The 25,378-nt window shown below is 45.1% G+C and overlaps 1 protein-coding gene across 2 annotated transcripts in view; it reads right to left on the bottom strand.

Annotated features, from left to right (window-relative positions):
* BMP7 (bone morphogenetic protein 7) overlaps window positions 1-25,378 on the bottom strand; it is an 80,399-nt gene that overhangs the window by 15,532 nt on the left and 39,489 nt on the right. For both annotated transcript variants that reach the window (XM_081867908.1, XM_081867909.1), the window contains exon 2: window positions 4,694-4,886. In XM_081867908.1, the coding sequence (XP_081724034.1) occupies window positions 4,694-4,886 (193 nt within the window). The remainder of the gene's footprint in view (window positions 1-4,693; window positions 4,887-25,378) is intronic.

Here is a 25,378-nt window from a genome sequence, read left to right as displayed (position 1 = left end):
ACAGCCTTAGGAACCCAGGAAGCTGTTGGACCCCTGACTGGCAGCAGCTCCCCAGATTTCAGACCCAGGACTCTCCCAGCCCTACCTGGAGCTGCTGGGGTTTGAGCCTGGGACCCTTCTACATGCAAAGCAGATGCTCTACCAATAGGCCATTGGAGGGTGGCACTCCCTGCCTTTCTGGGATAACATTGTGGCAAGGGGGAGCCCCCCCCATCTTGTTCCCGTGGGTCGCTTCCATGCCCCTGCCAGAAATAACTCTGCTCCAAATGCCAGTTGCTAGGGGACTGAAGAAGCAACGAGAAAGGACACTCTGGCCCCATGCACCAGCCAAAAAAACAAGACCTCACTAGTAATAATATTTATCCTGCCCATCTGGCCAGGCCTCCTCAGCCTCTTTGGGCTCCCAACAGAATATTTAAAACACGCTAAAACATCAAACATTAAAAACTTCCCTAAAAAGGGCTGCCTTCAGACATTTTCTAAAAGTCAGGTAGTTGTTTATTTCCTTGACATCTGATGGGAGGGCATTCCACAGGGTGGGCGCCACCACTGAGAAGGCCCTCTGCCTGGTTCCCTGTAACATAACTTCTTGCAGTGAGGGAACTGCCAGAAGGCCCTCGGAGCTGGACTCAGTGTCCGGGCTGAACAATGGGGGTGGAGACGCTCCTTCAGGTATACTGGGCCGATCTTACCCTTTCCTGAATCATCGGAACAACTGCTACTCAGGCAAGAACAATCCACAAGGGGAGATCAGCCTGACTGAATATAAATGTTTGTAGCTCATCACTTTGTTCCAGCTTCAAAGAGCTGAATCTCCCTCCTCTACCTTTTTCCTGACTTTCCTCTTCCACTATGGGTTTTGTCTGTTTAGTTTGTAAACCTGATAGCAGGACTCTTTCTCATTATTAATGATACAGTTTCTGGCATATGCTGAAGACGCACCCCTTTGCCCTGGCTTTTGACAAGAGGTGTCTATTTCAAGGACCCATCCTTTTTGTGTGACTGTTAAGTTGTTTTGAACTGTTTTTACTATTGTGTTTTAATATTATGTTACCCAACTTGGGACCTTTGGGTGAAGGGCTGGTATAATAATAATAATAATAATAATAATAATAATAATAATAATGGTAGTAGTAGTAGTAATAATAGTAAATGTGGTGAGCCACTTTAGGAGACAATAACTATCTGAAAAGAGTTATAAACGTATACCTCTTATTTAATAGTTTAATTATTTAACTATTTAAATGCGTACCTCTTATTTGTGAAATGCCTAAAAACTGAATAAAAAATTATGCGCCGAACAAAAACAGAACCTGCCCAACAGACCAAGATTTCAACTTAGTAAAAACTGTGCATCTGATCTACGGTACTTGAGATACATATTTTAGGACCAATAGCAGACTGCATGGCAGGTCAGCATTGCTTCAGGAAGGAGCACCAGGAAGGAGAGGGGTAAGGTTAGCACAGTGCAAACACACTGGTAGGAGCTCTGGCTTTACTCCGCTGACAGTGTTTGCACTGTGCCAGTCTCCTTACCCTCCTCGTCTTCACTTTCTCAGTAATCAGCAGGAGCAACATGGCTGTGAGGAGGTCAAGTGAGCACTGCTGTCCCACCATCGCCGTCCGCTACTCTTGAGGATGCATCGTATGCTTTTAACTTTTTAAATATTATATTACGAAACTGTTGCTCACCCCAGCACCCTGAAACCTTAAGGTAAAGGCCAGGCAGGCAACAAATAAATGAACAAAATCATTAAATAAATAATCACATAAAAGGAGGATGTGATTGTGTTAGCTCCACACACATTTGTATGAGCCTGTCCATCATTCTCCATGAGTTGCAGGATGATTTCATGGAGCAGGGATATCCCCCTGCACTTGTGGAAGTTCCCTGCACCCCAGAAAAATCACATTGACGTGGCATCAGAACACCTGCAGAGGGCTTTAAAAATTAAACTGAAAAGAGGTGGAGGTGGAGCAGAATTAGAAATCAGCAAGCCGAAATGCACAAAATGAAATAAATGAGTTTCAAAGCATTTAAGAGAAAGAAGTGGAATAACATGAACAAAAAATAATTGGCAGAGTCCCATAAAGTGACAGAAGAATTAAAAAAGCATCAAAATGCAAGAGAGAAAGAGATACGGTGCCGAACTAGCAAGGAACAAACAGAAGAACACAGAGGAGAGCATTTCTAGAATCTTAGAATTGTAAGGGACCCTAAGGATCATCTAGTCCAACCCAATGTGGGAATATGCAACTGTCCCATATGGGGATCAAACCTGCTACCTTGATGTTATCAGTACCATGATCTAACCTACTGAGCTATGCAGAGCAGAGGAATAGTTAGTTGGTGGTCTCTGACTACAATTTTTATGTGTTTTTGTTATATAGAGAGATGCTGCTGCAAACAGCTTTGTATTTTTTATGATATAAAGGTAAAGAGACCCCTGACCATTAGGTCCAGTCATGACCAACTCTGGGGTTGTGGCGCTCATCTCGCTTTATTGGCCAAGGGAGCCGGCATACAGCTTCCGGGTCATGTGGCCAGCATGAGTAAGCCGCTTCTGGCAAACCAGAGCAGTGCACGGAAACACTGTTTACCTTCCCGCCGGAGCAGTACCTATTTATCTACTTGCACTTGACGTGTTTTCAAACTGCTAGGTTGGCAGTATAAATATCTTTATAAATAAAATATAATTGTTGATGGGAAAGACTTGCAATCAAGAAAGATCCTGGGCTCAAGAGCAGATAGCATTGGGCTGGTTGGAAAAACAGCTTGACCCGCCGCTATAAGGCACCGTTTGAGGTTGCTTGAGACACACTTTGTAAGTCCAGGCCCCAGACTTCCCTTTTCCCCTTATAAAAGGCCAGCCTGGGAAACAGACAATGCTTTTGAGGCCTCCCTCTACTGGTTTGCATCAAGGAGACCACACAACTCGTTAGCCAGCTTTCTGCCACTGAAACGCATCCTGGGGCTTTCAAGTCATAACCAACATCTGACCGAAGGACTCCCACAGGAAGCAGGGATGAGAAAGCATTGCTCTTGGACTCAAACACCAGCATCTGATGTGGAATTTCCAGAGGTGAAAAGCTCTCATGCTTCCTTTACTGCTTGACTCATCTCCTTCACCCACAAACCACGATTCACGAAAGTTTAAAAGGGGGGGGGGGAGAAACGAGGAGAAAAGCAGCCACTTCTTGAAAGCTACTGCTTTTATTATTAAACCTACACAGGAAAAAGAATTCCAGCCTTTAAGAAAGAAAAGCTCCCATGTCGACATGACGCATGTCACTGCACGCCGTGAGTCAGCCTGGGAAATTGTATAATGCATTTGTTTTCCTGTAGTTAGTTATAGTCCTGGGCAAACAGCAGGCCTGGAGGGGGAAACCCTCAGCAAGAGAGATCAAAGGGAGTCCTCCTTACCATATGCACAAACTTTTGGAACTTTCCTACCCTGGTGACCAATAATTTTACTCTACAGCAATAATGGATTAGCGCTCCCTGCTCTAGCCTCCGAGTGCTGGAAGACGACCATCCGCAATCACGAAACTTCTTCCAAGCTAAACAACTCACTTCTTCCATCATTCCTTTTTGTCAAGAAAAACACCAACCAAACTCAATTTGTTATTCATCCGGTTTCCTAAATGCAGAAGGCGCAATGCAAAATAAAATCAAAGGGCATACCAATCAATCAGTTACGCCATACGAAAGTCACATTAAGTCACGGGGAAGGAAGGTTCCACGTCCCGTTTTGCAACAAACGCTGAGCAGTGTCGGGCAACTGGCAAGATTGGAGTCAGGATCCAGCCCATGCTTTCTGAGCTTCCAACCAAGCCTGGTGCAAATGTGTGCATGGAAAGGCTTTGGGTGAACTAGGTCTCGAGGTGGGTCCTTCTAGTATCTGGCTTTAATGAGCCCTCTTTAAGTGCTCAGCTATATGATATAACAGCAGTGTCTGTGCAGTTGGGTCAAGCCAGACACCTGTGAAAACAGAGCCACTCATCAGTCTCGAGTGTTCACTCGAGTCCAAGGCATCTCTCCCAGCCTGCCTTCAGCCAGCCTGCCCAAGATGGATCTCTCTTTCTCTTTTTTCCCCCTTCTTCTTCCCAGCACACCTAGTTAAAAACACTCTTTTCCTGTCAGCTCACACCCAGTTACCCTAGCAACCTTCCAAATCCCCCGTCTCTGTTCGCACCTCAGGGCAGCGGGGAAGGACAGTTCTCTTGGACTGCCAGTGGCCCTCAGTTGTTTATTAATATCCTGGTCGTTTTTTGCATAGGCTAGCCCAGGAATTCCTCTGCATGTTATATTTCTCTCTTCACATTTCAAATAATCAAAATCTTTCTATTCTAATCTTTCTGCCTGGTCCACACACTGGCGCAACAAACATCGAAATATATCAATCCTTGATTCACCCTGAGTTCATCCTGTGTATGCTTCTCAGCTGCCACCTTAAGGGATAGTTTGCATGTGTGAAACAGCCTTTGTGGATCAACAACCATCACAGACAGAGATTTCATATTGCTTTGCATCTTCTCAACTCCTGACAGTCTGAAAAGGATGAGTTTGCACATTCTGATATGAGCACTATGGGACGAGATGCCACGCAATTGTTCCAGCCACTCGCGCAATTATTGGCTCTTGTCTTTTCACACCCCGCGCTCAGGCTGGGGTCTTTCCTCAGTCACTCACCTTCCTGGGTGTTCCTGGAGGACCTGGTAGACACTGATCTGGAATGTTTCATTATCAAAGCGTTCTCGGATATAGTCCTTGTAAATCCGAAACTCAGCAGCAGTCACTGTTTCACCCTCGGGGATTCTGGAGAGGTCAAACCTGAACTCGCGATGATGGCTGCGCTGGTGATAGAACTCCTTGTCATGCTCCACTGCAAATACAAAATACACACTTAATGGCACTCTTGCTTTTGGGGCGAACCATAAAGCATCCTATATGAGCGGAGTGGTATATGTCTGAATGTGGACACAGACAATGGGGGAGAGGGGAGGGCACAGTAGGGTATGGTTGGGTAGGGAATCTACCAACAGTATAGAGACCCGCTACTCTTGCAGAAAAATATTTAAGAGGGTACACGTCTGGTGTACAGATATGCTGGTTGTACAAGGAGTGTGCATTCCAGCTCTCCAGAAGTGTTAAGAAACTAAGATATGAAAACTAGGAGCTAAATGGCACCTTAAACCTAGGTTTATAGGCACCACAGCGGAATTTCTAGGTGCACTTTTAAATAAATAAATAAATAAATAATTTTATTTATACCCTGCCCTCCCCGGCCAGAGCCAGGCTCAGGGCAGCTAACACCAATAAAATTTCAGTAAAAACGTAATAAGAAAAAAAAAAGAAAAAGAAAAAAAAAACATTTAAAATACAGGTTAAAATGCAATTTAAAATGCAGCCTCATTCCATATGAGCAGAGTGGTATATGTCTGAACGTGGACACAGACAATGGAGGAGAATGCAAAGCTGAAAATAATGAACTGCAGTTAAAACCTTATACAGTGGAACCTCAGGTTACATACGCTTCAGGTTACAGACTCCGCTAACCCAGAAATAGTGCTTCAGGTTAAGAACTTTGCTTCAGGATGAGAACAGAAATCGTGCTCCGGCGGTGCGGCAGCAGCGGGAGGCCCCATTAGCTAAAGTGGTGCTTCAGGTTAAGAACAGTTTCAAGTTAAGTACGGACCTCTGGAACGAATTGAGTACTTAACCCGAGGTACCACTGTCACATGGTACCATTTATCACATGGTGTAGTCCTCATCTAAAGCAGCAAAAAAACCAACAACAAAGCCATACTTCCCCTGCCTGCCCCCATAATATGAGGGTCGAGTGGCTGGAAGTGGGGAGGCAGTGGCAGTTTTAATCTGAAACCTTAGGTGCAATACTGCTCCCAGAGCTCAGAAACTGCTTGCATAAATGAAATCCCCTGTCACAAAAAGTGCCTAGAAAAAATGGAAACGCTGCTCTCCAGCATGCATAGAAGTCAGCACAACTCTTTAAGCACCAGTGAGATACATTCAGTACATGGGAATATAGTTAACAACCGGTCTACCACCCATAGGCAGCCTTATGCTCATACATGAAGACTACACATAGGAATAGAGAGCAGGGATGAACAGGTCAAGCTGTATCGTGCCCCATGCCGCTGTGCCCATCACCCTCCACAAGCTGGAGGGTGACACCTGGAGCAGGGAGCCTCCTCTACTTGTGGAGGCTCCCCACATGATTTAGAACCCTGGAGGGTGATTAGAGGAAGTTGCCCACTTCAAATTTCTCCACCAATTTAGATGGCTTTAAAAGAGGACTGGACCAATTCATGGAGGAGAGGCCTATCAAAGGCTACTTGATGGCTCTCCTCTGCCCCCACAGTAGGAGGCAGTAATGCTTCTGGATACCAGTTTCAGGAAACCACAGGATGGTGGAGGGCTCCTAAGCTTGTGTCCAGCTTGTGGGTTTTCCACTGGCATCTGGTGCTGGGCTAAGTGGGCTATTGGCTTAATCCAACAGGATCTCAATGAGAGCAACAGGCATAGTGGAACAGAGGGCAGAGCTCCCCACCTTTTCACGTGAGCAGACACCCAAACAAAGGAATCCAATTTAGATGGTATGTCCCATGGAGGACCTTATAGTCTTCAAACAAAAACACCTTCGAGGTCCCGGGTCACAGAGAGGTTAGGCTGGCCTGAACCAGAGCCATGGCTTTTTTGGCTGTGGCTCCGATTTGGTGGAACGCTCTGTCACAAGAGACTAGGGCCCTGCGGGACTTGACATCTTTCCGCAGGGCCTGCAAGACAGTGCTGTTCCACCAGGTCTTTGGCCAAGACACAGCCTGACCCCCTCCTTGGTAATTCTTCACAGAACTGTATTTGATTTGAACTGATTTTATAATGAATTGCTTTTAGAATGCTGTATTATTTTACTGTTGTTAGCCGCTCTTGAGCCCGGCTTTGGCTGGGGAAGGCGGGATATAAATTATTATTATTATTATTATTATTATTATTATTATTATTATTATTATTATTTTGCCAAGGCACAGGTATCAATGTATGATCAGGTTGCTTTTACCCAGGAGGGGGCAAAGCTGGAGAACCAACCAGAGTTGATAAAAAGCACATCTGGGCACAGATGCCCCAAGGCTGCACCTAAACAGCTCTCCCGGGCTGTGAAATTGAACGCAACCCCATCAAGAGCAGGCCAAGCACAGCCTCCGAAGTCCAATGACTCAAGGACCATCAGCACTTCTAGCCTGTCTGGACTGAGTTTGCTCGTTAGCTTCAACCACATGCACATTAATGGCTTCAGGTGCATTTGAGTAAGAATTACTTACTGACATAGACATCCGCCTGCTGTCCAAACACCTTTACAAAGATCATGGAGTTACTGAAGAGGCAAGGAAGCAAGCGCTAGACAGCGGACTGAGGTAAGGAAGAAAGTGCTAAGAACAAACAGAAATATATGCCTAATGAGCCTGTCTTTTAGGCGGGCTGCCATGGGCAGCTGCATGACCTCTGTGACTCATGCACCAGGGTCCGTTGCGCCCAATGGCCCTATAATATTTGAGTCACCCATCAGCGGTGGTAAACTTGAAGGGCACATTACAGATCTTAGTAATACCTTTGAATCATCTGACGTTGGCTCTGTGGCTGTCTAGTTCCCATCCTCTGCAAAGGACACTTGCACAGAATAAAAGCTTATCGCAATCATCAGACTCTCTAATGAAGAGCTAGATGGACTCATTTATTCAAGGCTAAATTAACCATTATGTAAACACGCCGTAGGATGACACCAACATCTCTGTTAAAACCCTTACAGTTTGCTTCTTATCGTTTTATGGATCTTGTTGCTTCTGCCTCTTGGGTCGGGCAGTCTGCTCCTGAGAACCTTCACAGGAACATAGGAAGCTGCCTTATACACACAGTCAGCCCATTGGCCCATCTAGTTTAGTGTTGTCTACACTGACTGGCAGCAGCTCTCCAGGGTTTCAGGCAGGGGTCTCTCCCAGCCCCAGTTGGAAATGTGAGCAATTGACCCTGGGACCTTCTGTACCCAAAGGTGATGCTCTGCTACTGAGCTACAGCCCTTCCCTCCATGTTGCACCCCTACATACATTCAATATCACTTTCTCCCTCCCATAGTAACTGGTTTGCATTTTCACTGTCCCCCACCCCGCAAATCACCAACACCTATTGTTTGCTCTGCATTTGCAAAAAGAAAAAAAAAACCCAAACGTTTTATTTTCTTTATTAAAATATTTCTAATCAGCCTTTCCACCGCAAAAATGGACTGCAACCCCCCCGTCCCACCAAGGCAGCTAACAGTTAAATCATAAAACCCAACAAAATATCATGCCATTAAACTGAATTAAAAACAGCAGCAAATGCAGAACAGCCTAAAAGGCCGCAATGGCTCGCATGACAAAAACAAAGGGAAAGAAAATGGCCAACATGTGCTTCCTTCATCCATGGATGTGCAAAATTAGACTTAAAAAGCAAAAGGTCAGAGGTCTATGGCTGCGCCATTCCAGGCAGTCTTTTTCTGTTAACTGGGTGTACTTGTTACTTGTCTGCTATGGAGAATGCAACTGTTCTTCCTCCAAGCTGTGCTTGATGAAGTTTACACATTCTAACCACAGAGCTTTGTTGCTGGGCTGATATACCTCTCTTCCCATCCACCCCGACACAGCCTCGGCCACAGCTGTGGAGCAGTGTCTGAAATGTGGCTGCGAGTCTCTGGCACCACCAGGTCATTGCCTGGGCATCATCACTGAGATCTCCGACCTTCCCTCATCCCAGTGCCACTTTCAACAGTACTTTCAAAGGTGTGATTATAAATTACTGTTCTTGTTTGAAGTCTATCAGACGAGTTGCCCTCAAACCAAGCCACTAATGGCTAGGTTCTAGCTCCACTGTCGGAGACGGTTTGCTTCTGAATCGTAGTTGCTAGAAACGCTTCCAAAGCCTTACTCCTGTTTTTAGGAATGGTGGCATTAAAAAAAAAACCAACCTAATAAGGGAATGATCTAGTCTCACCATAGAGGGAGAAGTGTACATGGATGAGCCGGTCTCTCCACCTCAACTTGGAACATGAGTAACCTGCATTGTGCAGAAATGGAAGACCAACTGAAGATGAACAGCTTTTCTGTTTCCTGTAAATGCCCACCGTGCTCCTTAACGCTGAAGGGGAGCAGGGGAAGAGCCCTATATCAAACTGCAGCCAAACTGGAACTAGATCAAATTGCTAATAATTTTTTGTTGGCTTCAAAACTGATCACCCTGCTGCCCCAGATAACAGGGGGGAAACATCAACAGAAAAGTAAACCTATTCCTATCTTTTAATTGCACATTTCTAGAAGTAGGGCAGGTTTCGTTTGTGACAGTAACTCTGGAATAAGCAACATGAAGTAACAACTTTGGAACCATCTTAAAAAGCAGAGACATCACCTTGCCAACAAAGGCCCGTAATGATGTATGGAAGTAAGAGCTGAACCATAAAGAAGGCTGATCGCCGAAGAATTGATGCTTTTGAATTATGGTGTTGTTGGGAAAGACTGAGGGAACAAGGAGAAGGGGACGACAGAGGACGAGATGGTTGGATAGTGTTCTCGAAGCTACCAGCATGAGTTTGACCAAACTGTGGGAGGCAGTGGAAGACAGGAGTGCCTGGCGTGCTCTGGTCCACGGGGTCACAAAGAGTCGGACATGACTAAACTACTAAACAACAACAACAAGGGGCTAAGACAAGTCCATGGGAGGTAATGCAATCCATGACTCCCAATCGCAAGGCCTACCTACATGCTGCCTCCAAGTTCAAAGGCAGCAAGCAAAGCAGTGCTACTGTGCAGTCATGCTCCTGCCTCTGGGCGACCTATAGGTTTCTGGTTGGCTAATCCTGCACCAGATAGGCCTTTGGGTATGATCCAATAGGGCTCTTCTCAAGGGCAAGGATGCAACCTTATCCATGCGGCATCAGATCATCATTAAACAAGGTAATCATTTTTTAAAAAAAATGATGCAACCATTTGCATGAACATGCAGATGGCATGAAGAGGAAAAACACGTTAGGCTTCAGAATAGCTGCCTCCCTTCCCCTGCTCAGCTTCCCTCACCCCATTCTTTAATTTGACTCAGGACGTATTGCTCAAAGAACTTTCAGGATGCAACTCTCGATTGTACCACTCGCATGTACCCACGGGAAAACTTCTTATCATACTCTCCTGCCAGCTTTCCCGTCTGCTAAAGCAGCAACACCAATTTACAGGCAGGGCTGGGAAGATTCATTATTAAAGCCTTTGAAGATTAAATGAGCTATGCACAATGCAAGCACATTTTTATTCAAAGTGAAATGGCCTCACCAGTTTCCTCCCAGCTATTCCCAGAAAACAAATATCCCACAGCTAAATTGACATAGGAAGCTGCCTTTTAGAAGGTCGTAACATTCGTCTGCCTGGCCTGGTACTGTCAACTCTGTCTGGTAGCAGCTCAGACTAGGGCAGCCATGTGCCTTCCTTCACAGAGGACTATCCTCTATTTGAAGGCATCCTCTATCTGCTCAGTCCATGTTGTATTTTAAAGAAATGCTCCCCCCCCAAAAAAAAATAAACCCCAGAAAGGGAGCACAAAGGGCTTTGAACTTGCTCATAAATACCGTATTTTTTGCTGTATAAGATTTACTTTTTCCCTCCTAAAAAGTAAGGGGAAATGTGTGTGCATATTATGGAGCGAATGCAGGCTGCGCAGCTATCACAGAAGCCAGAACAGCAAGAGGGAGATTCTGAGATTCAGAATATATTTTTTTTCTTGTTTTCCTCCTTCAAAAACTAGGTGCATCTTGTGGTCTGGTGCGTCTTATAGAGTGAAAAATACGGTAGTTAGCACCTGGGCAGCTGGGCAACTAACTTAGCAGGCAACCGCTCACCTGCTCTGTGACCTGCCCCCCGCTGTGGTAGGAACATACAAGAGACCCATGCTGAATCAGGCCAGTGGCCCATCTACACAGTATCCTGTTCTCACAGTAGCCAGCTAGATGCATGTAGGAAGTCAACAAACAGGACCCGAGTTCAGCAGCATTCTTCCCAACCAAGAAACTAGTGTTCAGAGCTTTCACCTCCATGAGTTTTGTCCAATCCTGTTTTTAACCCATCCAATTCATAGTAAGATGTATTGCAATTCTATTTAAATGTGCGCACACACACACACACACACACACACACACACACACTTTTATGCAAATCTGTGCCCTCTATTTGGTGTGGTGCATTTTCTTTCTTTCTTTTTTTTGCGGATGCAAAAACAGGCTCCAAGTTCCCCTGCCATCCAAAGTAAGGTGGCTGGTGACCAGAGACAGGGTTTTGTCAATCACTGCACCCTTCCCAGAGAAATTCACTTCCAGCTTTCTTTCAAGTGCCATGGGAAATACAGTGGTACCTCAGGTTACAGACACTTCAGGTTACATATGCTTCAGGTTACAGACTCCGCTAACCCAGAAATAGTACCTCAGGTTAAGAACTTTGCTTCAGGATGAGAACAGAAATTGCGCAGCGGCGGCAGGAGGCCCCATTAGCTAAAGTGGTACCTCAGGTTAAGAACAGTTTCAGGTTGAGAACGGACCTCCAGAACGAATTAAGTTCTTAATCCGAGGTACCACTATACCTTCATTTGCCCAGGGATTTTTATCTGCTTGGATTTAGAGAGGTGGTTTTGGACTTATTGCTGTGGACTTCCAGGACACTTGACCTGCGGGCCATCAACATTCATGGGCCTGTCTCGTTTATGTAATCAGAACGACAACTGCATTGGGATGAATGGTGAGATACTCCGTTCTCAGCTGTGCAAAGAAAATTTTATATATGGCAAATATTGTTAATTACTTGGCACACGAATTGTAAACAGTTATCCTGGCCTGTCTACTTATGACACCTTCTTGACATTTAAACAGAACGTATTAATGTGCAAAGCCCTTTTTGGTTTTGGGTCATGGTCCAATGAGATGATTAATGTGCTCCTATTCATGTGTAACAGCCCAGCTTCCCAGCAGCCCTCCCTCATACTGCACAATGCTGTTTCAGTTCAGTGGCATTTGAAATACAGATTATGGCAGAGCGAGGGGGAATCCTCCATGCGAAATTATGCTATAAATTCCGTGTACGCCTCGGGATGACAGATCGTCTCTTGCTCATACTTACAACCAACCTGTGAGACAGATTGCTATTATTCCTAACTGTTGACTTCTGCCTAGGCCTGGCTGAACGTCAAAAATCCATTTTCGTAACATATTTTGGTAGTTGCTGGTACGATCTGTCATGAGCAATTATATGCAGACTCAGAAAGTCTAGGCTGCTAATGACTAGACAGCTTCCTAATTGCAAAACATTTGGAACTGGCTCGTAAATAAGCCCACAATAATCGCTGGCCTGTAAACAATTGCAGTGCTTCACCTGTTCTTGCATACCTAGTTCAGGAATTAGAATCTTTAATTCAATTTTATTTTTTAAAGCCACTTTGCTGGCTACCTGGAGGTGACCCGTTTAAGCTACACGCAACGTTTGCAAACCGGGCTCAGGGCTACCGGGTCACAAAAAACCCCCACGTTGCTATTCTTGCCAAGCATGTTCCAACCGGTGCTGCAGTTGTTTACTACAGGTTTGTAAGGTGCCTGGGGCCAGGGGAGAGCTGAACCCAGCGGTCAGACTCTGGCGCCTTGGCTTCTGCACCATGAGCACCCTGCTCCAAATGCAAACCTATCAGATCTTCGCTTCATGGGTGCCATCTAGGCTGTGGTGCCAGCAGGAGAGGCTGGGGTGGTGAGGTGGAGCTGAGGAGTTGCCACCCCCCCCCCAGCAACAGCAGCACTGCAAGTTACCTGGATGGGTCAGGGCCAGGATGGCAATGAGGCTGTGCCGGCATGGTGGTGAGGCTGGCACTGGTAGCCAAACTAGAGCACTCTCATGGGTACAGCCTCAACCTTGCTGTTGACCACCACATCCTTTTCTTGTTCTTTGAACACAAAGCTCCTGCTGTCTCTGATTGCTGAATATGACTCTGGGACACAACAGCTGTTGCGTTTTAACTCTCCACCTGCCCTAGGGATGGAGGAGAATCTTGTTCAGGACACGGTTTTCAGCAAGCCAGCTTTACTTGTTTCTCCGTAATTATTCGGATTTCACTCCTGCAAATTTTGCGATACAGTTCTTGGCTCAAAAGATGTACCCAATGCCTTTTCCTTTTGAATAAAGTATTACTGGAAATAACTTGTTGGCTGAGGATTAGCTACCTCTGTGGTTGGTGGGAATGCAGAAGAGACTCTCTTGGATGCGGGGGCCAATCTCAAAGAGCCTACCGTGTTGAGCAAGGGGATGTGGGGGTGCAGCTTCTACCTTAGTTACCGTATTTTTCACTCTATAAGATGCACCAGACCAAAAGACGCACCTAGTTTTTGAAGGAGGAAAACGAGGAAAAAAATATTCTGAATCCCAGAAGCCAGAACAGCAAGAGGGATCGCTGCGCAGTGAAAGCAGCAATCCCTCTTGCTGTTGTTGCTTCTGGGATAGCTGCGCAGCCTGCATTCGCTCCATAAGACGCACACACATTTCCCCTTACTTTTTAGGAGGGAAAAGTGAGTCTTATAGAGCAAAAAATACGGTATTTTGTTTAGTTATTAATGATGGCTTTTTGTGGAGATCATTGTATTTTTGAATTTTTTGAATTTTGAATTTTTTTAATCCATTTCATATTTAAGAGGAAATTTTGTTCTCTGGTTAATTATGCTGCTGTAAATGTGAGCTTTATATTTGACCTTAATCTGTAAAGTTTTAATTTGATTTTTTGTAATGCTTTGTTTGATACTTAAATTCAGTGATTTTCCTCTGGGGGGATGCAGGGTACACATACCCCTAAACATTTTGTGAACCATTGTACTTTTGTCCATTTGCTTTTCCTGATTTGAACTGTAAAATGGTGATTTTCTTGAGTCAAAATGACAGCACCCCTAAACATTTTTAGGGAAAAAAGCACTGCTTAAATTTAAGGTTGGAAACAGAGAGACATAGAGGTATAGAAAAGATTTGTTTGAAGTAATACATACATTAAAATGTGCATTCTGTGACAAAATATTTAAACACAGACTTTTGTGGACACCTTTATTTAAAAAACAAAAACAAATTAAGAGATTAATATGGAACCAAGTCAGAAAAAAATTGCAAATGAACACAAGCAAAGTTGACATGGACTGGATCTGTCCATTCCTAAACTGCATCCTTTGGATTCATGGTCAGTTCCTCACGTCCAGCCTTAGGACATGACTGCCTTTAGCCAGAGACTGGCTGAAGCCTGTGACAAAAATTTATATGAAATCACAGGATTAAATTCTTAAATCCAATGTGGTATAAATTATGATAGCCAATCCAGGAATAGATCACTTTTCGTATTTTGTTTTCCAGCAAGAATCTCCCATGAATCCTCACTTTCCTGGGACATAGTAAAAAGGCACATTGGGGCATCACAGGGGTCAGCAACTACTAATCCACCAATTAATGAGGATGTAAGTGGATATGTAAAACTGAAAGAGAAGAAGGGAAAGGAACAGACAATGCAGATAGGTTCAAAATAATTACTTCTGGGAGTAATTATACAAGTTTTAGGACAGATGGGGAAAAGGAGTCAAAATATGTTTGAATGCAGAGATTAACTTTCTGACATCTTTTGCTACATATCAGAATAGTGGTTTGGGTATGTAATTGAATAAAAAAATAAATTCCCCAAAGACCCTTCCAGCTAGGGTTTATTAGTTCTCCCGCCCCATATTTCTCCTTGCTCCCTGGATATATTTGCTGACCCAGAAGTAACAAATCCTTTCAGAACTAATTTATGGGAAACATGGACCCTCAATCAGCATCTGCTAGGTGACTGCAGTGCCTCTTATAGCCTAGTTAAGTGTTTAAAGAAAAATATGCTACACCATCAAGAAAGAGCCCAATGGGACCTACAAAAGTATTATGGAGGCTTAAACTGCCCGGAATTCATACTGCTTTGGTTCTAGCATTTGGGGAGTGGGGGAGAAAAAATGGGGGGAAGGCAACAGTGCCCTGGTTCGCACATCACGTTAAAACATTTAACCAGTGCTTTTTCCCCCCTAGAAAAATAGGTGCTGGTACTCATCATGAAGTTGTTACAGTAAGTGCCACACTTTTTAACATACCCTTGAGCATTAAAAAAACACTGAGTTTAACTATGGTTTAGCAGGCACAAGCAGCGTATTGGTGCCTGCAATTCAGAAGTCCCCACTTTCCTACTCATGCTGGCAACAGCAAACCACAAGACTTGGTTCGCTGTGTCATCAGAACCAGGGTTGGGGTTTGGTTCTCTACAAATAAACCAGGAACAGTAACCATGGTTTGTTTTTGGCTTACTGGTCCATGGTTTACTTGATGGGAGGTGCAAGGCAGGGACTTTTGAGCAATGTGCACCAGCATGCTGCTAATTCACATTAAACCACAGTAGGTTCAATTATGTGCAAACGCAGCCGGTTATACGTACGATCACACACTCTTGTGAGTTCTGCAAACCCGTAATAAATCAGTTTGGTGCCCTGCACAGTCCCTATCTTTAGTAGTTCTGGCATTTGTTAATGTAAACTAAAGCAAGGAGACCCTTCATAACAGGTCATATGGTTTAGAGCATATTCAGATGAAATAAGTATGTTTGTCACCCAATTAAATAAATCTTAATTCCTTTTTTTTAAATTGGCCACACTTATTTTAACTTTTGTACGTCTTAAATTATAGTTGTTTTTCTTAGTGATCATTTTATTATCTTACCCTTTTCTGGCAAACCTCTTTAGAGGTTTCTGACAATCAAGCAGTGTAGTAATGTAACTTTCTGAATGTTGTAAGCCACCTGGAGCATGGTTTTAACTCTGGAAAGGAGGCATACTAATAAAGTGAATGATTGATTACACCTGAGAGGCCTTTTGTAAGTAACCCAATAATCACCCATTCATGGCTGAACCGGGTACCTTCCCCCCCCCCCCAAGTGTTTGCTTGGCTTTGTCTTGTATCCTCCTTGATCCCACTTACACTTCCTGTGCTACCCGATTAACAATTAACCCTAGGAAGCAACACATGCCTTATTTACAAATCCCTACTTGACCTTCTTGTTTGATTAGTTAAACCTTAAACAACCACAATGATGCTTTCTGTTTCAGAGAGTCTGTTCAACTCAGGGGGATGTTTTTACCTGAATTTTCTCCATTCTAACCCACCCTAAAGGGACGCGGGTGGCGCTGTGGGTTAAACCACAGAGCCATGGACTTGCCGATCAGAAGGTCGGCGGTTCGAATCCTCGTGACCGGGTGAGCTCCCATTCCTTGGTCCCTGCTCCTGCCAACCTAGCAGTTTGAAAGCACGTCAAAGTGCAAGTAGATAAATAGGTACCGCTCTGGCAGGAAGGTAAACGGCATTTCCATGCGCTGCTCTGGTTCGCCAGAAGCAGCTTAGTCATGCTGGCCACATGACCCAGAAGCTGTATGCCAGCTCCCTCAGCCAATAAAGCGAGATGAGCATCGCAACCCCAGAGCTGGCCACGACTGGACCTAATGGTCAGGGGTCCCTTTACCTTTACCTTTAAGCCACCCTGGTGTGAGCTGCTGCATAAAGGAAGTGCCACATTGTCAAGAAATGAAGAGAGGCACTTGCTAGCAATCGCAGTTATCACAACAGAGCTAAAAAAATGATTCTTTGCAACTTTTTCAGTGCAAGCACAGTAACTGGACACTACATTTTAGGGAGTTTCTGCAGTCTAATGGTTAGAGTGTCAGGCTTGGACTGAGGATAACAAGGTCTAAATCCCCACTCAGCTATGAGGCTCACTGGGGCACCATGGACCAGTCACTCCTTCCAAACTCTATGATTCAGCCTAACCTACTCACAGGGTGGTTTTGAGGATAACATGGGAGAGGGAGGGCCAGCTATACCACCTTAAGCTCGCTGGATATGAAGGTAGGATATAATAGAATGATGCTCTTTAATGGGACGCTAGCACCGGCCAAGGCATGCTGGAGAACAGCAACAATTGACAAAAGACAGACATAATATATTACAAGGACAGGAAGAAACCTTATGGACACACAGGAAGAAGAGAGTTTGAATGCTTCATCTGTAGGTGCAGGGATCATTCAATGTGTCAATACGAATGGAAGTCGTTAAAACTGCAGCTGCGATATAAGGGACTGGTATCTGGACTGGAGCATAATTGAAATTTATAAGACTTTGGAATGCAGAAACCAAGAAAATCATCAAACCATTAATTCTAGCACGTGGGGGGCCACCTAAAATGTATAATTTGGCATCTCAATTATTGGTATTATTAATTGTATTATAATTTGACATTGTTATAATGAGGCTATTACTGGATTGTTGTAACTGAAAACTAATAAAAATTATTATCAAACAAACAAAATAATGATTATTAAAATCACACACACACACACACACAGATGTCCTTAAAATTAGCTTCTCCAAGATCTTGACCACCATCCTGTTTTGCAGGAAATGCCGATACAATACTTTTTGAAACACTATTTCTATTTTTTTTTCCCCTAACACATTGGGTTGTATCAAAACCATTAGTTGCTTTTTAGTCCCACTGAAATCAGTGGGACAAGTTTGTCAGTTAAGTCAATGGGAATAATGCACAACTTTTATTGTTGCTATCCTATTATGTGAGGTGCGTTGGACACAGCTTTTGTGGGAAAGTGGAATATAAAATATTATTGCCGTCTGTCTTTGGTTCCACAGAGTAATTCAAAGCACTGGAAAGACTACATGGGATTGGTTTCCAACAACTGAGTGGTCAAGATCTCTCCACAGAACTGTGCCTGCCACCGACTGCACTAGACCTACTGTTAAATCTTTTAATAACAGTGTGCTGTTCTGAGCAGCAGTTCATCAAGACCATCAAGGCCTAACCAGTCTGACTGCACCCCAGTAATTGAAATTTTCTCTCACTTCTCATGCCAGCAATGCAACTGCAGTGGGAATTGCAAACAAAAACCTTCCCTCTTTATGCATGAGCACCACATGACATGTGGGAACCATGGACCAGTTTCATTCCCAGGACTGCTGCTTGCTGAGCCAAAACCAAAGTCATTCTACCAGCAGTAAAACTAGTGGTATGACCACTGCCGGCCAACGTGAGACAGACTGCAGCAGCTAGTTGCTCATTAAAAAAGGTAAATGACCCCTGACAGTTAAGTCCAGAGATGAACGACTCTGGGGTTGCGGCGCTCATCTCGCTTTACTGGCCGAGGGAGCTGGAGTTTGTCTGCAGACAGTTTTTCCTAGTCATGTGGCCAGCATAACTAAGCCACTTCTGCTGAAACCAGAGCAGCGCACGGAAACGCCATTTACCTTCCCGCCAGAGCGGTACCTATTTATCTACTTGCACTGGCATGCTTTCGAACTGCTAGGTTGGTAGAGGCTGGGAGAGAGCAACGGGAGCTCACCCCATCATGGGGATTTGAACCACCAACCTTCTGATCGGCAAGCCCAAGAGGAATGGGAGCTCACCCCTCATTATATCACTGCTAATGCATACTGAACCCCAAGAAAGAGAGCCAGCATTAAGGGGTGCACAATTTTTCAAAACCCTGAAAACTAGCCTTAGTAGACCATTTATTCTTCCTTTTCTGCTAGAGGTCAATGTGTGTTTTAAAATGATCTTACTGTAATAGTTCCACAGTGTAAATGTTCTGCAATATTCTAAGCATTCAAAATGTAAGGGCAAGAGGATGAAAATATTCCTTTTGAAAAAATGTATTGTCTTGGATCTAAAGGGCAGTTTGCTCCACTGCAAGCCTGTCCCAAGGCAGTAAGATCTACTCTGTGACCCACTGATGTAAGAAGTGCCTCTGGTGGGGAGCCAAAAAAGAGGAGATTTTTAATGGCTGGACACCTGGATTTTGGTATCTCCTCCCTAGGGAGGTTTGCCTCCCCAAACCCTTTTTGATGGCATTCCACTGGTGGCAATAACCAAACTCTTTGCCCACTGGCCTGTCACCTGGCATATTTTATTGGGGGTGTTTCCTTTGCTGCTGGGAGATAAGGCTAGTGCTATCTTTGTATTCCCAGCAGCCCATTTCTCTGGGGCATCCTTTTTTATGGCGGGCTAGAGTTTTGCATTCTGACGAATTCTCTTTCTCATGGTTATTGCCGTATTGTTAAGCCGCCTCCAGCAATTCTCTTTATGTTGAAAGGGGTAGGCATATTTGTAGCAAATAAATATAACGAAATGTGGGCTTCTCCTCCCAACACCAGTAAGAAGACCCAAAGAGAAAAAGAGGGCAGAGTAGTTCTTTCCTTCCACTTAAAATGGTAGTGCGCTGGAGAGAGAGAGAAGGAAACAGGCCAACAGGAATGTGCATGCAATTTTGAGTGTGCGCACACATTTCAATGCCTGTCAGCTTCTTTCCTTCCCCCCAAAACGCCATACGGGATTTGCGAAGGACTTTTAATCTCTCTGTCCCTACCCCAACTCCTAAACCTTGAGTTCTGGAATTCCCGAAACTAAAAGATAAGCAAAGGAAAGACAAAGGAGTCTAAAGAATAAAAGAAGGTATTACACGCACAAACACCATGCATTGTCATCTCCAGCATAAAGGCAATTCTATGTTCACCATATCAATTGATGAAGGGACTCAGAACATATGGAGATGTGCACCTTCTATTCCTGGCACCAAAGTCAAGTGTCCCCTTTTGACCACACATCTGATGTCTGTGTGTTCAGTTGATCTCATAAAAGGGCTCCTACACATGTACAGAGATCCACATTAGGGGGGAGTGGCATCTATGCAACTGGAAACCTTGAGCAATCAGGGTTTTCAATGTTGTGGAAGCCCCTGCACACAAACAGCCAAACTGGTGAAGATCAGGGCCATGGTCAGAGCATCACATAATGGGACGTCACTAGTCCGTATGGTTCTGCTCTTCACACACAAACCCATTTCTTCAGGGTGAAAGGGGCTGCTGTTGCATCTTTGCCTGGTATGGCGGTACCTCCCTGTGTCATAGAATAACAGAATCACAGAATTGTAGAGTTGGAAGGGACCACAAGGGTCATCTAGTCCAACCCCCTACAATGCAGGAATCTTTTGCCCAGCGTGGGGCTTGAACCCTTGACCCTGAGATTAAGAGTCTCATCTAATGGAACCTCAAATGAAAAAGAGGGAGGCAGACAGTGATGTGCAGAAGGATTACATTTATTTGCACAGATACAGCTAGGACACACAGCTGTGAGGCATTCGCGAGCTTTTTTGCGGAGAAGGTCTTGTTGCTCCGCCATGACCTCCCTGCCAATTTGGATACAATAAAGGAACTGGAGGCCCCTCGACTGTCCTCGGGTTCAGTATTAGACCACTTTGACTGGATATCCCCAGCTGATGTGGACAGACTCCTCCGAGCTGGAAAGCCCACCACCTGTCCTCTCGACCCGTGCCCGTCCTGGCTGATTAGAGCGTGTCCAGACGAGGTGCGGGGCCCCCTGGGGGATATCATCAATCTGTCTCTTGGCGCTGGGACATTCCCAGGGGAACTGAAGGAGGCAGTGGTGCGCCCGCTCTTAAAGAAAACATCATTAGATCCTTTAGATCTATCCAATTACCGCCCGGTTTCGAATCTTCCATTCCTGGGTAAGGTGATTGAGAGAGCGGTTGCTGAACAGCTTGGTAGGTTTCTGGATGAAACATCAGCTCTGGATCCATTCCAGTCCGGCTTCCGCGCTGGTCATGGGACCGAGACGGCTCTGGTCGCCCTAACAGATGATCTCCGCAGGCAGCTGGATCGAGGCGGGTCGGGGCTGCTGATTCTTCTAGACCTGTCAGCAGCCTTCGACATGGTCGATCACGAACTCCTAGACCACCGCCTTGCCGACGTGGGGATCCAGGGCACAGTCCTTCAATGGCTGCGCTCGTTTCTCTCTGGTCGGGGACAGAGGGTGGCGCTTGGGGGGGAATTGTCATCCCGCCACTCCTTGGTGTGTGGTGTGCCCCAGGGTGCAATACTCTCCCCGATGCTTTTTAACATCTTTATGCGCCCCCTCGCCCAGCTTGTCCGGAGTTTTGGGCTGGGCTGCCATCAGTATGCTGATGACACCCAACTCTATCTGTTGATGGACGGCCACCCGGACTCGGCCCCAGACACACTGATCAGATGCTTGGAGGCTGTGGCTGGATGGTTTCGTGGGAGCCGGTTGAAGTTAAATCCTTCGAAGACAGAGGTCCTCTGGCTGGGACGGGACGACTTGGGACTGAGGGGGCAACTCCCATCTCTTGCGGGGGTGCAATTAGTGCCAGCACCATCCGTTAAGAGTTTGGGTGTAATCTTCGATACCTCCCTCTCTATGGAGGCGCAGATTGCAGCTATAACAAAGGCGGCATTTTTTCATCTCCGCCAAGCTAAGCAGTTGGCTCCTTACCTCTCTCGCCCTGACCTAGCCACTGTGATCCACGCGACGGTCACCTCCAGACTGGATTATTGTAACTCGCTCTACGTGGGGCTGCCCTTGAGACTGACCCAGAAACTCCAACGGGTGCAGAATGCCGCAGCGAGACTCCTTACGGGGTCTTCGCTTAGAGATCACATTCATCCGGTGCTATACAAGCTGCACTGGCTCCCGGTGGAGTACAGGATCAGGTTTAAGGTGCTGGTTTTAACCTTCAAAGCCCTATACGGCCTAGGGCCCTCGTACCTACGGGACCGCCTCTCCTGGTATGCCCCACAGAGGAACTTACGGTCTTCAAATAAAAACACCTTGAAGGTCCCAAGCCACAGAGAGGTTAGGCTGGCCTCAACCAGAGCCAGGGCTTTTTCGGCTGCGGCTCCAACCTGGTGGAACGCTCTGTCACAAGAGACAAGGGCCCTGCAGGACTTGACATCTTTCCGCAGGGCCTGCAAGACAGAGCTGTTCCACCTGGCCTTTTGTTAGGGCGCAGCCTGACTCCCTCCTTCGGCAATCTTTTCAAGACTTTAGCTTATGGTTGCCATTAATTTTGTTTTTAACTCATTTTTATAATGTTTTATAATGTTGTATTGTTTTAGTGTTGTTAGCCGCCCTGAGCCCGGCTTCGGCTGGGGAGGGCGGGATATAAATAAAATTTATTATTATTATTATTAGGAGTGGTAATATGTAGGCCAACGTTTTCCCAAATTTTCCTCCCCGAATTAAAAGTGGAGAAGCATGTGACACCCTAAAAGGATTGTTTTCAGAATGCATGGGAGTAAGAATTACCCTCTTTTTCTCTGAGTCAAGGCAACAAAACATCAAAAATTTAAAAACAAAATATCCTATACAAGCAACAAGCCAGCCAATAAATCAGTAACAACAATAGTGAACAGTTTACAGTTATACCCAAATTAAAATAACCACCAACCCCAAACTAAACATTTAACCAACCCCATCCCAACAAAAACAAAACAGAGGAACCAAAATTAGAAACATTTTAAAACATTTTAGCCAGTTGCCACAAACCAAGAGTTGTTGGTTGCTTACTCCAAGGCCACCTCAGCTGCTGGCAACCAGCACCCACTGACCAGCCCCAGAGTAGCCTGGGCTGCTGCAATGAACAGCTGTGCAAGCCTTTGGGAGGCAGAGACGCAAGAGGGCATCAGAGCAGGGAGGGAAAGAAAGAGGGACAGAGGCTAGTGTTGCCCTCGGGACCCCTGACCATCATTAAAGGCAACCCAGGGTGCCACAGCACACTGGCTGAAAACCACTGGAATATACAGATGAGAAACACCCTCAGAACGACGGAGACATAGCCGTGAAGATCATGCCACTCTGCCAGGTTGCTGAGCAACACCTCAATCCACCCTTCCTCCTTGGCTAGTTGACTTTAACACTAACAGAATTAACCCTCGAGTTACAAACAGAATGACCTCTACTGCTGCGCTTCCAACAGTGCGGCGTGGGCCTAGTGGAAGAGGACAAGGGAATTAGCAGTGATGACAGCAGCGATGAGGAAGCCATCCCATTCAAAGAGCCACTTTAAACCTGGAGCTGGCATTGACACCCCTTCTCTCTGAAATTCTGGTGTGCCACCTCAAATGGTGGCATTCAAAATACTACATGTATGGGCCCGTAAGCTCTCCAAAGATGACAACCTTCATCAGCCCCAGCCAGCTACCCAATGGCCAGGAATGGTGCGAGTTGTAGCCCAAAACATCTGGACAGCACCAAGATGGAGCAGGCTGGTGTGCCACAATAATTTCCAGAAGGGTAGCTGTGTTACTCTGTTGTAGCAAAAAGAGAAGTCTGGCGGCATCTTCAGGATTCATATTAACAATGTTATGGGCCGAAATGTCTTTCTATCTCCACTTGGTTCTTGACGTAAGTTATGAGGGTTGTTGCAAATAAAACAAGAAGTAGACAGTGATTAACGCAAAGTTACACAAGTTCGTCTTCATTTACCCCAGCCCCCTTGACAAAGAGATTTACATGCTTGGACCACAGAGCTGAATCAGCACTTTAAAAAATAAGAATCCACAAATAAGGGTTCTGGAAGCAGAGTGCAGAAAATGCTCCACACTGTGTAACCAACATGAAAATGTTTCTTTAATACTGTTAAAACCGTATTAGCGTGACACTGTCAAAAATTACGGGCACCAGCACAAGAGGCTTTGTGCTAGGAAATCAACATACTGCGTTCATAGTCTCCAGTAAATTAATCTGATAATTAGTTCACTGCTGCAGCCCACGTGCCTGCTTTGAAAACACAGCCTTCCTCAAGTATTATCACGGGCATCCCACTAGCACCATGGTGTGCAAAACACAATACACTACCTTGCAAAGCAGGCCTTATTTCTGCTGTCCTTAGCCCCAATGTGACTTGTACTGTCAAGCAAAACCAAGCAACGTTCCTCAAGGGCCAATTGCTAGTTACCAACCACCATGGCTTTGTGCTGGTGGAAATTATTTTTGCTTCTACACGGCAGGACACTGAATTTCTGCCAATCCCCTGAATTGCTGCAGCTCCCTTCCCCTCCCCCAACCCTGGAAAAACTTCCTGTAGGATGGTGGACCTTCCAAAGCAGTATGTGCAGAGGACTGCAGTAAATATAGGGGGTATCAGTGAAAATCAAGTGCAAAATTCAAGCAAAAGCACTTTTCACAAGTGTAAAGCTAGCTCCGGACCCACTCCCTACTGCTTAAGTTTTCATCACAATAATGTTGTTGAAAATCAAATCATCTGTCCTGAAACAGAGCCGAGACTTTCCTTTTCCTTCCATCACAAATGGACTTCTCACTTTTAAAAAAAAAATCTCTAATAGCAATGTGGCATATCACATCTGTAGCCAGACTGGAAGTAAAGGAACGTCCCTCCTGCTGAATGGAATGGGGGGGGGAGACATTTTCCATCTACACATGTATAAGCATTAGCTATTACTTTGTCAACAAATCCTCTTAATACAAACCATTTCTTATCATATACAGATGTTGAGGGGGAGGGAGAACCTGAATACTGTAGTACAAGATTAAACACTTTAATGTCAACATGTGTGCCATGAAGCCATGAACAATGGTACCATTGTGGAGACACCAAGAAGTCGGAGCTCAGGGAAGATGGATTTAATTATCTCTCAAGCTGTCGTGTGTTCATCTCAGACGGAATCAAACTCCAGAAAATTAGTCTGTGCGAGCTTGAGGTAGCCATGGAAGACATGCCTTTCCAAGCTTACACCCAGAAGGTCCTTGTTCCATCACCCAGGAAGGAACCAAGAACCTTCCTGAAGCTACAGGAAGTGATGAGATTGCATAAGGTTGGAAAGGACCGCATCCTGCTATTCCATCTGTTACTCAGGAAGTCAGAAACTCTATTAAAAGTTCAAGTTGGATGACATTCGTATGAATAAGAGGAAGGCATCAGATGCTAGATGTTAGGGCAGATAAAGCAAAATGAAAAGAATTGCAAGCACAACAGAAGACGGAACCACGCATACCCAGCTCCAGGTTGTTGGTTTGGCCAAGCTGCACTGAGTGGCATCCTGCAGCAAAGAAAATGTCTTCTCCAGGTTTAAGCACTTCATTTTAAGACAGCAACAAAACAGCAATCAGACAAGCAAAGAGGAAACATATGATAAAGGAATATAATGAGTTCTAGAAAAGCTTTGTTGAACTGGAGGTTAGGAAAAGCCTTTTAATTGTAGCAAGAGTCAAGACTGCCTGAAAGGGTTTTACTGCAAGGTGGTTCAGGGGAACAAATGAGGCCTTTCAATAATAGACTGAAGGATTGCTGGCAGTTGCTGCCCACATTGGAGAAGTTTAAGCATTATATTAATCTGGAAGAGGTAACCACAATCTTGTTTCTGTGTGTATGCATGC

The sequence above is a fragment of the Podarcis erhardii genome (assembly GCF_964252035.2).
Source record: "Podarcis erhardii genome assembly, chromosome: 6".
In the NCBI taxonomy this organism is placed as follows: Eukaryota; Metazoa; Chordata; class Lepidosauria; order Squamata; family Lacertidae; genus Podarcis; species Podarcis erhardii.
This window is presented reverse-complemented; position numbering and strand designations above follow the sequence as displayed.